Below are 13157 nucleotides of genomic sequence, written 5' to 3'. Positions count from 1 at the left end.
AGGTTACTGTGGTAGCAGTTTCAGCTACATCACTTCAGCAAATACATACACTTCAGCTCTCAAGTACCTAAAGCACACCCAAGATTAGCAATGAGGGATACACAGAGTCAGTGCTAACAGGTTAATGCACATGTGTATGAATAACAACTAAACCTGAATTAAAGACTACATGAGAATACATGAAGCAATTTCTGTGGTATCAACATACTTTAGCTGCTGCAGTTTCATTCAGCCATTGACTTAGGAGACTGTGATCTCAGATCTTTCATGCAGAAAACTGTCTTTGGTTCTTAATGGTTCTTTCTTTCTTTCTAAGCCTACTGGTGATATGACTAGTCCACCTGGACTCCGCTGACACCTGCAGCACTTGCCAATTGATGCCAGTCAATCATAGTTCAGAAATGGCATCCTTTTTGTAGTGACAGAACAGGCGATCCATAAGCATTCATATTCTGTCTTAATACAACTTTGACAGTTGTGAGGTACCTCTTGATTCAGCTGTGAAGCCTGGCAGAAGCTGTGTAACAAAGCTAGATTGTTTCATGGTTATTTCCTTCCAAGAGGTCCTAAAAAGGCAAGTAGCTGTTCCTCTTCTGACTTGCATAATCATACAGAAATTGTGTGGAAATGCTACTACTTTTCTTCTACCTGTATGCTCAGTGATTCCAAGAGGAATGGACTAGAAGGGAGGCAGGTTGGGATGCCCGGGGTGTAGCGATGCCAGAGGAATGTGCCTTCTTCCCAGCCAGTGCAGAGACAATTGGTACGTAGTGGCAGGGAGCCTAGACAAAACCCCCTCGGCTCCTAATGCTGCCAGGGGCATCAAACTGAGTCGGTAACATCTATGGCGTAATATTGTAACACCTCATCTTCAGCACACTTGTTACACTCCCTCCCGTTCTTCCCTTATTTCTACTTGCCCTTGATCTTGTTTCTCTGATCCTCTTCATTTCCCTTTTGGCTCTCCTGCCTTCTTGCACACTCACCCATGTTAGAAATTCTTTCTCCAGTCTGTCACACATACTATTCTCACCTGCAGATCAACCCTGTCTAAATGCTCATCACTATTACCTTTCTATTCCAGTTTCCCCAGTTCTCCCAGTGCTGTTTCCCAGGGGCTGTACTGGAATCTCTTTGGGGAAGGACTGTTCCTGCTCTTTGCCTATCCTCAGTCTTGAGGATACGTCTGCCTTGAAAATACAGGCTAAAACTTCTAAAATGTAGCCAGTGATCTGTCAGCTTCACCTTACCTCTTTGTATGCACCAGTGCATTCATAGTAGTCACGAGAAGGCAGGCCAAGCCCAGGCTGATCAATCTGTAAATTCAAATAAAAATTAAAAAGTGCTTAAGGACAAAATGGCATAGCACTGTACTATTCTTTTGTCAATTACAGGTCGCTGATGCTTCACTCTTGGCAAATTCTCTTCTGGCCAAAGGGGAGTTTCTCTCTCATCCTCTTGCCCTCCATTAATTCTTTTCACTCTCCTTATACTTTTTGCCTTTCTTTTAGGTCTTTTTTTTTTCTGTTGCTGAATGACACATGCTATGCATAACCAGTGTGAAAACAGTGGATGCACAGAAGACAAAACAGTCCACAGACAAGCAAGGCAGTTACTGCATCTTTGAAATTCACACACACGAAGCAGTCAGAGGTCTATCTACCCATTGACAAGAGAGATTAGACCTTTGCTCTCCCAACTGCTGTGTCTCAGGAGTCACTGGTGCAGATTCACCCTATGTAATACTGTCTTCCTCTGGATTTTCCATTTTCAGAGATCATCTTATGTTTGCAGGCAGGGCACTCTGGACATAACTCCTTATTCAAATGTCCTTGGCCCCTTCCGTATCTGTGCCAGTGCCTGCAGGTCCCGTTAGCACTTCGGCACCTTGTGAAAACACAACCCCCTTTGTGGGCTTCCTGCCATTGGGAGCGCAGCCCAGGTTTTCGGTGACAGAGCTTTCTGCCTGAGTACATGGTAAGGAATCATGTTTACTTATTTGCTTGCATACATATATAAGTAGGTCATGTCTGTCTTCTGTCCGGTGTACACATAAATTGTGTCTGTATGTCTCTGTTATTCTCATCTCACTGAGAGTAACAGCGTATGAGTGCAGAGAACAAAGATGTTAACTTTGGGAACCAACAGTGCATAGTGAAACTGATAATTTAAGTTTGAAAACTACATAGATTCACAAATTCATCTACAACTTACTCTGGTAGAATTCAAATCACTAATGTTTCTCCTGGTTAACATTTATGTCTATGCTTCTAGTTATTTTGTTGTGCTTTTATGATCAACAAGGAGGACTTACATGAATGATATGTGCTGTGGAATTTTTATCATCTGTGCCAACAAAAAAGTTAATAAGGACTTTTTTTCCATATCTGGAGTTCAGCTGTGCAATAGCTGTCTCAGCTGTCCAAGCAGTACCTAAGCAAATGAAAGGTATACTCAGTCTCTATGTTTAGTAAGCAATGAAAAGTACAATAATTTAGAAATTTTAACTGTAAAGGAAATAAACACAGATTATCTTACCATAGGAAGAATCCCAGTTAGTTGTTGCTACAGGCCAGTCAGATACATTTGGCAATAAGCTGATTAAAGGCCTTCCACCTCTGCTATCAATGGTAGCTTTTGGAAAAAATAAAATGAGTTACCGTGACATTTTAAAACACACAAATGTTATACTATTATAATGAGTTCAGAATAATGAAGCTGAGAAGTAAGTTTTCAGCATCTCCACAATGGGAGTATGCTCTGATGTATGACTGTGCTTTAACATTTAATTTGAAAACATTTCAGTCATGACTGCAAACATCATATGCAAATCCTTGTGATCATGACATTGAAGAATTATTGTATTTTCACTCTGCAGATAGCTTGAAATAATAGTTTTGAGAAGTACTAATAACATTATAGAAACTATAAAAACGTGATTTAGGAGGCACTGCTAACTGTCTTACTGCTCCTCATTCTAGTGGCAGCATCTAGCTCAAATTCTTGAAATAAGTGATCTCCCCATCTTTCTAGAAGCCTGGTATGCCAGTTATTTTTCACCTCATCCCTCATAATTTCCAGAAAATAAGTTAACTCACATTTAACTGAAAGGATTTGAGTTTAAATATCTGCAGCAAACTAGTAATTGAAGATTAGTGCAATCTCACCTAAAATATCAAAGCTAGTAAAAGAGGAGATACAATGCTAATTTTACTATTGACATTCTTATTTGTCTCTATAGAATGGATACATTTTAGTTTTCACAAAGAATTTCTGAAAAATTATGCACAGAAAGTAGGAGGATATAGGTATATCTGACTGTGAAGATGGGATTCTTTGGATATTTATATATCCTATATGCAATAAATTCAGGAGACACTTACTTTCATTTATGCACGATCTGTACAGAGTTTTTGCCTTCTGCACTGCTGTTATATCATTACTGCTTGGTGTGTCGAGGACATCTGAAACACACAGACAGCAAATAGTTCTTAATACCTGATCTTTTTTTGAAAGATACTGAAGGAACTATAGTGGATACCATCCTGAGGACCAGAGGGTGGACACTAAGTACTCCATGTCCATCTTAAATTCCAGGGAAGCTTTGCTTTTCAAAAGCTGAGGGGAAAAAGCTCTGGAGATTATATGGCTTGCAATTACATCTGTCTGTGTTGGCATGTTGAGTGTAAAGGAGTCACGCAGATCCTCTGTGGATCACTCTTGACAAAATACAAATGCTCTGATTTTTCAGGGACAGTTTTTAGGTGACCAAGCTACTGCGTGAAGAGAATTGCTGTCAGGGCCTTGAGTGTACCAGCAGGCTCTAACTGCACTGACCAGCCTGTAACCATCTTTTCCTGTAATTCTAACCGGCAATCTCTTCTCTGCAGCCAGTTCAGCTGTTTGTGCTCAAGGTCTGCTTTGGTACAGCACAGCTGTATGACCATGGATCATACTGCTGTGAAAACAGCTAAATGGTAAGAAAGAGCCATGAGAAGGCTCATCTGGTGCCTCCACTTGTGCAGCCTATGCCTGTTGGCTCAGGAGCAGCAGCCCAGGCCAGCCTCTTGCCCATGGTCCTTGCCCACACTCTTGTAGGGATGCTGAACCTGGCCTTGTACCTTGCTGAGCCTGGCCTTGCCTGCCTGCCTTGCCTGCAGCCCTGCCACATGATTATGGACTTGTCTGGTGACCATGAGGCTGTTGGCTCAACCTGGTTGCTGTTGCTGGACCTGCTCTGCTCTTCTGGTGTGGCTGAGCCCCTTGTCTGTGAGGTCCCTGTCCCTGCCTGCTCCGAGTCACAGTCAGCTCCTGGCTTGCCTTTGCTTGTGGGGCAGCCCACTCTTGCCACTACTTTACAGTTGCTCCAGTTACTACTTTACAATTGCTTTGCTCCACAGAAACTGAAGCCTAAGGAGCCCGTGGCATCCATAAACTGCAAACCTGGCAAAACCAGGAGATATGCAAAGCAAAAAGAGCATATTGAGTCTGGAGAGAGTGGTTTGGAGAATGTTTCATGAGTATAAACTGACTTCTTTGACTCTGTTATTTTCGCCTGAAAAAGGACAATTTGACACCATTACATTTTGTGGAAAAAGGAATATTTTTAAGTTTTATGATGTGACTAGTTAGAAAATTGCTTGCCTGCTCTGGGATTTAGCTGATGAAATACAGATATGCAGGACATAGGGCTGCCAGAGAGCAACCAACTTCCAGCATTTCAGCTGAGTGGCCCACGGGCAGACCTCCCTTCTTCACCTAGCTTGGCTGCTATTGTTAGTGCATGAGGGTAATGATATGGATTTCAGTTATAATATGCAGATGAGCACACAGAGTCCAGATACCAGAAAGGTCAGGTCTGGTCAGCTCCACTCCAGTGTCAGACACAACAGCATACCTTCCACAGCACTCTCCAAGCAAACAGTTTGTGGTAGATTTCTCCTGAACCGAACACAAAGAAACTGAAATATCTGGTAGTATTTTAAGCTTTGCTAGACAACCGCATCTTATTAGGATAACATGTCAGCCAGAGAAGAAACTTTATATAGTCCACAAACATAAACGCCACTGACCTTTTAAAACAACTTCTAGTTCGTCTCTTAAAATGTCAAAGTTACTATAACGGGAGCTGGTTTCTGGAATGACGTTCCTCTTAAGCCATCCTCCACAGGCATATTGGTAAAAATCATTACAAGGCTCTGCAGTGGTGTCCATGTTCTCAAGGATTCGGGCTGCTGTAATATGGGACAAATCAAGGCATACAGAATCTTTAGAGAAAATAAATGAATGTATTTGTTTGCTCTGAAGAGGGAAGTCATAAATATATTTCCTTTAGTTTAGAATAGGCTCAAGCCTAGTTGAATGTTCTAGAACAAACAAAGTACTAGTCAGTGAACAACGAATTACTGTTTCTTTACTGCCCATAACTTATACACTTTTCTGTTGCCTGTGTTTACTGATAGGTAAACTCACTAATGTTCCTATTCCCTGTGAGTGCTTGCTTGGATTTAAATAAAATGTAAGGTGTTTCATTTCCTGACTTACACTTCTTTGTATTGAAATGTGGTGAAAAGAGAAATTAAAAGCACAAGACATATCAGAGGTTAAGTGTCCACTGTAATGTAATTTAAGTAATTAAGTATGATAGAGGCTCAGCTGAATCCAGTCTTTCAATAAAATAATGACTTTGTTGTACTGTTTAAGTTCTTGTCAAGAAAGCTTTCCTATTAATGCTTTCCTGAATCTACACTGATTTTTTTTAGACCTATTCCACGTTTAATTCTAGAACTGATACTGCCTCTTGCTATCCCTATTGACCCTCCTGTAGTGGCTTGTCAAAGACTATCTGGTCACTGACTGATCGTGAGATGGGATTCTCTAGTAAAATCTGATGCCTTGATAACCGTTTCCCAGCTACTGTTCATAAACCTTCTGTGCTTTTTCTTTTTTTGTATTCCTCTTCCACCTAGACTGCTTTCACCACTAGTGTTCTAGCATGAAGTCTCACAGGAAGGAGAGATGCTAGGAGTCAAACAAGAGCTAGCGATACCTCTGAATTTCCCAGGATACTGAATATCCTTCCCATTTTTCAGACATTATTTTTAGTAAATGGTGAGGCTTGTGATTTCAACTGTTCATTCCTCCCAATGGGTGAGTCAAATATTTATAGTTATTTCTCCAGTACTTTCAATATTTTCCATGTCTGTTATGCTGGTGGAAATGAGAGATGGATAGACAGGCTACAGTATTTATTGTTGACTTGCCTCCTCCCCTCTCCTCGTTTTCCTTGGGACCTTCAGTTGGCTTAACAGTGTTATATTTGAGGTCAACATCTGATGGTTTTACAATGTTCTAGTGCTTGTAAGATGGAAAAATCCACGAACACACACATTTTCAATTTTAGACTGCTTCAGTAGCATAAAATCCACTGCGGAAATAGGTACAATGCCTAGCACCTGATTCTTTTCCTTCTAAAGTCAGTGGCAGGCTGTCTTCAATTTGAAAGGATACAGGATCATGCCAACAGCCAGAGATTGTGAAATTCAGTCATGTTTTTACTAAGTTTGACACTTGCTTTTTACCCATTCTTGACAAAGCCAAGCATCTAGTCCTACTGTCAAGTCTGTTAGGGCAAGAGATTTCCCCTCTGCCCGTAAACTTGGACAAGAGGCAATGGGCACATACAGAAATAGGAAAAAAAAATATCCTTTTGACCTTAAGAAAAAACTTCTTACTGTAAGGGTGGTCAAACAGTGGAATGGGTTGCCAAGGAAGTTGCGAAGTCTCCATCTGGGAGATAATCAAAACCTGACTGGAAAGATCTTGAGCAACTTTCTCTAGCTGACCCTGCTTTAAGCAGGGCTGTTGGGACTCTGTGATCTTCAGAGCTCACTTCCAACCCCAACTATTCTGTGATTGTGTCAACTCTGGTACTTGTTTCCATCTGGTTTGTCCTATTTCATTTAGTGGAAGAGGAATGTTTTGAATGGTGCACTTTATTCCTGTCCTAGCTCCATCAACTTGCTGTGAAAGAGGAAGATTGCTAATTATTACTAACATCTCCTGTTTTAAGGGTATCCTTGTGAATCTCTCTGCTAGGCTGGAGCAGCACCTGAAGGGTAACACTGTCCCGTGGATTATCTTGGCATGTGTTAGTCCAGCCACAAAGACTTTAGTAGCCAGGACCGGATACCACAGCCGGCTCATTCAGAGCAGTGTGCCAGCCCTGCCAAAAAGTAACGGTAGGATAGAGAAATCCTCTGACACTAAGAAAAGATGGCTCTTAGCCACTGTCTTGTCACTTTTGAAAAAAAACCCAACAAAACAACCAAAACCCAGGAGAAACCCACATCTTGTGTAAATCTGAGAAATTATTAACAGTCTATGTAATATCAAACCTTGCTTTAACTGTGGAATCAGGTTGCTGTATTTGTAATTAGCATCTCTTTAATCTTCCTTGCCTACTGCTGTCACACAAAAATAATCATCTATCATAACTTTTCTGGTGTAAACTCCAGGCTAGCCAATATTAGCTAATCAACTTTTATCAAAACTTGAGGTTTAAATCCTGCAAACATAACAGAGCTCAGTCATGGGAACTGTAACCTTTCACTTAGGGCTTGATGCAAAATACATGTATTAAGTATTATCCTGAAGAATACTCTCCTCAAGAGTGTAACTTGCGCATCTGAACCCCAAGATGACCATTTGTTATTTGGCTGATACCATGGATATATGAAAATCAATGAAATGTGATTTTTTTTTTTTAGCAACCAAACTGAGAAGAATAATGACACATGAATTGCCCCTTCCAAGTCAGTGACACCAATCAGGCTGGACAGAATCCTAACCATGCTCTAAGTTATTTATAAGTTGATACTTGTGCCCAAAGAAGCTTTATGGTAAGTTCATGGCTGTACACACTGAGACATTTTTGCTCTGGAAATAAGAAGTGTGAGACTGATGAATATTTTGCTATTTTAATTCTAATACAGGTTAATTCATATATCTACAAATACAGATATTCCATGATACACTTTTCACTAGTCCTCAGTATTGTTTTGATGAATCAGTTTGGGTTTGTTCATATTCTCACTTGTTTATTCAATTTTCTGTCACTGAAGAATGTAGAGTCTTATCTCAATTACTTTTAATGATTAATTTTATTGTTGTGTTCCTGATTGCCAGTTGTTGCTCTAATAGCTTACAAATAAAGTAATATAAGCTGACAGAACAACCAGTGACCTGGGGAGGATATAGGAGAAACACAATATGCTTACCTAGGCGAAATTGATATGAGAGAGATCAAAATTCCCTATTCTCATCAGCCTGTACTGTCTGAGCTCAGGAACGTTAGCGGAGAGTATGTCAGCTTATTCAAAAAATGCTCAAATGACCAAAGTACATGGTATCTTCACCTGCTACACTGCAGTGGATTTCACAAACCTTGATAACATTATTATGCAGTTACTGATATTTTACCCTGTGTATAACCAATTGAATTGTCATTACATTTTTTTCTTCTGGTCATTTATTTGAAGGTCCTCTATTAAATGTGCTATAAATTCTGTCTGTATCTTCACTTTATTCTTTGTTAGTGGCTTGTAACTATTGCAAAATATTGAAATTCATTGCAAAAACCTGCCACAGTATTGGTCAGTTCTGGTGTAAGGCATTACCATTTCACTTAATGTCTATTCCTAATTACATTTCTTGAAAGACCACAATAAATTTTCCAAAGTTAATACTTCTTGCTTTCTATCTGTATCTATCTAACTTCTCCTGTATGTTATCCTACATGGTCTGAAAGAAGCAGCCAAACTAAAGATGAACTGTTATGAAATCCTGATTTGAAGTAATATTAAACTTGTAGGTTCATCCCAGTAAGATTATTATTAAACAGCAATAATACAGTTTATTTCTGTGGTTTAAGCACTTTACATTGCATCTTTTTATTATTAATGTATTTTGTTATTAAATTATATAATTCCGACAAACTCTTTGAACTACTTTTGAAGCTCTTGGAGCACCGAAGGCCTGAGCAGATGCCAGCTAACCATTCTGGGCTCCTGACTCACAGCATTCTGCTTCTGGAGCCAAGAGCCCACTCACAGTAGTGACCACCTCATCGAGCAAGTCTTCTAGGTAATTATGTCCTTACCAACACTTGCCTCCCCTTTGCATAATCTGACTATATTTCATTTAATGGCCATGTTAAGTGTGGAGAAAGCCCAACACTTCTATAGCAATTTCTACCTTAAATGGTGGGACATGGAAATCCTGGCTCAGTTAATAAACACCCAGTTAAAATTCAAACTGGTCATTCCCAACTTTGCTTAGAGCTCTCCATTCGACAGCATTTACAGACAGATGTGGCATTTGGAGCTGACAGTTCTGTAGCGGCTAGCGCATCCAAAGTGCGTGTGGGGCTCCCTGATCCTAACTGCCTCCTGCATTGCAAGATTTCCTTGCTACAACAGTCTAAGAGACCAACCAGATTTGTAGCTGCTCTGGGAATTGCCCATTGCCAGGTAGAAACACCTGCTAATGCTATAGATTGTAATATGGTCAGAAGTAAGTGTTCAGTTTGACACCATTGCTTTTGCATCTGTGTGGATCTTATTTGAGGTATACCCCCACAGCTAAAACTTAATTATAAAGATTATAATTTAATCAGATACCCTGGTTGCCTCCCAGGACTCTTACAGTACGATATGTATTTTACCTGGTAAAATACAAAAGCTATCTTTTGCCCAGTTGTAAATTTTATGTGTTCCAGGCTGGAGTGTGCAGTTCTTGCACGCACAGTAGTAGTTACTCACAAGAGTAGTTCCCCTGTCTGCAGTGGATCCATTTTCGTGTCCTATATAGGGACAGCAGAATGTGGATTACAGAAAAGCTCTGTGATGTGCCGTAGCTCATTTTTCTGTCAGTAGAAAACACTTCCACAGAATACAATTATAGCACTGCCCTGGCATTTTACATGTTTTGAGACTGACTTCTCACCATTGCTTTAGGGCTTATTCTTTCCATGTTTGAACTAGACAATTTGTAGAATACGGGGCAAATCATAGTGAGTAAATGAGATAAATGTGTGAATAAAATAAAGCCATATTTAGTGAAAAATGAAAAGAGATTATGACATTAGAACCACACTGTACATTTCTTGTTTGGGGACATTTTAGTCTATCTACCCTTTTTTCTCATTTTATATTTCATGATTATCTCTGTTGAATTGAGGCAATTTATATTTTTAAAAAATGCACCTTCTTCACCCTGTTATGTTATTTTGTAAGCCTGACATTCTTCCCCATCAATGTCCTTACTGTAATCCTTTTACAACTTTATTTCTGCATTGAGACTTTAACATTCAGTAAGAATGTTTATTTATTCCCTTAAATATTTGCATGCTGTTAAATCTCTTAACGGAAGCATAAAAGTAAAACTACTCTGCTTAATTCATTTAGCCTCTTCTTGCTAGATCTTCAGTTTACATTATGCCTTATTTCTCCAAACCTTCTACTGCTTTTCCTTTCTGAGTCCATTCATCATTACGTAGCCTATCTGAACTTCTTTTTAACAGGTACGCATAAATATTTAGCTGAAAATAAGCATCTTCAGAGATTAAAAAAAATAACTACATAGTTAGTTACATAACTAGTTTGATCATTTTTCAAACCACAGCATGAGCTTTCCTGGTGGCAGAAAAACCCCTCGGAAGTGTAACTACAAGACAGTGATGACCACCTGAAATAAATCTTGTAAGGTACTTGGACTGTGCTGATGACAATCTGCAGTTACTGGGACAGTGGACTGCACTGGGGCTTCACCAGTGGATGACTCCAGCAGGACTGAGGTATGGGGGCAACTACCCTTGCTACTTTGGCTACTAAAATGACACCTAAAAAGAGCATTCCCATGGAAGTAAGGAAACCAATATAATGACCTTTCTATGCTGCTTGTGGCATGTCTGCAAATCTAAATGGGGCCTATGAATCAAAACCTTTTGGAAGCCTCCCATGGGGTGCTATGTACCTCAGATTCCTTAACAACTGTACTTAAATTACATACACTTTTGCTTGCAAGCACATATATTTTTCTTGCATGTTGACTGTCAAATCCTTTATGACTCCTCACCACCTTTCCTATGTCTCCTACTGACGTACTGGCTCTCTGGCTTCTCCTAGGGCTGTCTTTTCTCTTAACTTCCAGAGGGGCCAGTCATGATGTTCAGAATCTACGTAGAAGTTACGAGTTCCACTTGACATGAAGATAACACACAGATATTAGAATGTTTATGGTGCTTTTCAATGGGAGGTTACCAAGGTTGAACAAAATGCAAGATGTTTGCTTGGTAAGCTGCAAGGTCACGGTGTGGGTTCTGGGAAACGATCCATGTCCTGAGCTTCCATTTCAGATTTCTTGCCACCCTTTGTGACTGGGCCACAGCCTTTGTGAACTGTGTGGCCAAGTTATTCTACAGGGGTGGAGAAAGCAAAAGAGGAATGCCTGCCAGAAAGAGAGTGATTTCAGGGGTCCCATCTTCAGAAGCTTCCCAAAAAAACACATAATCAAAAGAGAGCTGCTATAGGGGTGTACAGGTATACCAAGGTGATTATAGACTGGCAATGTAAGGCTCTCCTCCTGGCCTGGAAAAGACTGCTGCAACTGTCAACTGTTTGACCACGGAAAATGGTGTGAAAGGGGAAAGCAGGGCAGATCTGGCATGGAGCCCCTTTGAAATGTATGTTGGCACAGCCAGCTAAGTACACCTTACTTTTGAGAAATGAGAGAGAGAGGCTGCTACCGAGCCTAGGATCAGTCTGTATTAATGAGGTGGAGCAAGTGTTATAAAGAGAATGAGGACATTTAGAAGTAAATTAGGCAAAAAAAGGGAAACCAGCATTAATTGATCTGGAGAAGAAAGCAGAGAGGGTAAGAGAACCAGAAGTGAGGGGAAAGGGAGAGCATGGATAACTACCACTTCACCTACTACGAGAGGATATATAGTCTGGAACTCAGCAGTTCTCTGATGCATTTTAGTAGCCTTCTAGCAGAGTTCAGACAAGGTTGTAAATGAAAAGGTTTTTATGCAGTTTTTATGAAGGATAAAGTTAGCTTGTCACCCTATAAAATTTGGAATTTTTTCTGGTCGTGAAGATTAATATTGCATCTCCTCAACAGCAGAATGGCACCTTTAATGGCTATCAGTGATCAAGCCTTTCTTTTTATGCACCCCCAGAGACATAGCCTCTGCTTGAATTCTGACTTGGGAGAATTGAATTCTGACATGTGGGGAAGAGCAATCTTCTGACTCACTTAAAGCATTTTCTGAAGTTGGAGGCATTCTTTGGAGAGTCTGTTTCTAAGTCTTAAACTAGCCAGACCCTGATGACTTTGTAAGATCTGACAATATCACATCACAAGATTTTACATTTGTAGAAGAAATATGCTAAGAAGATCATTTGGGTTAGCAGATCCCATGCCTCAATGTGCCATACTTGTCTGCAGTTAGATGGCAACATTACATGGTGGTAATTTTGTTTAAAAACATATAAATTCATTTAAAAGGTATACATTTTCATTCTTACCTGATTTTATACAGTCTGATGTCTTGCAAACCCCATCTAAAAGAGGATACAATCATATTCTTAATTCTTTACTGAATGTCAATATAATAACAGCTACTGTAAATATTATTTTCATTGACAGTCACTTTAGAATTGCATTTAATTGCAGCGTACAGTGGGATAAAGATGAATGGACACTTCACACTCAGTAAATTCATATTTATAGGATCAGGCTCTAAGAAGTTACCATCACGTTCATCCCTTTAGGGTCATTCAGTGCTAGTCACTCATCATGTGGAATTTTTGTAGTCATCAGAGGAAAATGTCCTGTCAGTCAATTAGAGGTGGGCAAAATATAATTTTCATAACAAGGAAGAAATTGAGAAAAAAATAGCACATGGACTGAAGGCAGTTGCAAAGTCAGTTTGAATTTAGCAATACCCTTCAATGACTAAAAGATCTTGGAGGAATTAATTGGAAATTCTGAGACATTCACTCTGAAGTCTTCTAAACAAAATACAAGTCTCAGGAACATGAAATTGTTTCCTTCTGAAACTTCAGAAGTAAAACATTTTTTTATTTTTCATT

At 39.7% G+C, this 13157-nt stretch overlaps 1 protein-coding gene across 4 annotated transcripts in view; it reads right to left on the bottom strand.

The window, feature by feature from the left end:
* The window catches only part of MME (membrane metalloendopeptidase), a 59731-nt gene that overhangs the window by 32861 nt on the left and 13713 nt on the right, over window positions 1-13157 (bottom strand). For all 4 annotated transcript variants that reach the window (XM_074878372.1, XM_074878374.1, XM_074878375.1 and 1 more), the window contains exons 3-8: window positions 12591-12626; window positions 5073-5234; window positions 3384-3464; window positions 2539-2634; window positions 2315-2433; window positions 1251-1316 (exon numbers count right to left, since the gene is read on the bottom strand). In XM_074878372.1, the coding sequence (XP_074734473.1) occupies window positions 1251-1316; window positions 2315-2433; window positions 2539-2634; window positions 3384-3464; window positions 5073-5234; window positions 12591-12626 (560 nt within the window). The remainder of the gene's footprint in view (window positions 1-1250; window positions 1317-2314; window positions 2434-2538; window positions 2635-3383; window positions 3465-5072; window positions 5235-12590; window positions 12627-13157) is intronic.

This window comes from Strix uralensis, chromosome 9 (assembly GCF_047716275.1).
Source record: "Strix uralensis isolate ZFMK-TIS-50842 chromosome 9, bStrUra1, whole genome shotgun sequence".
NCBI lineage: Eukaryota > Metazoa > Chordata > Aves > Strigiformes > Strigidae > Strix > Strix uralensis.
The sequence above is the reverse complement of the archived record's forward strand: the minus strand, read 5'-3'. Positions and strand labels throughout refer to the sequence as shown.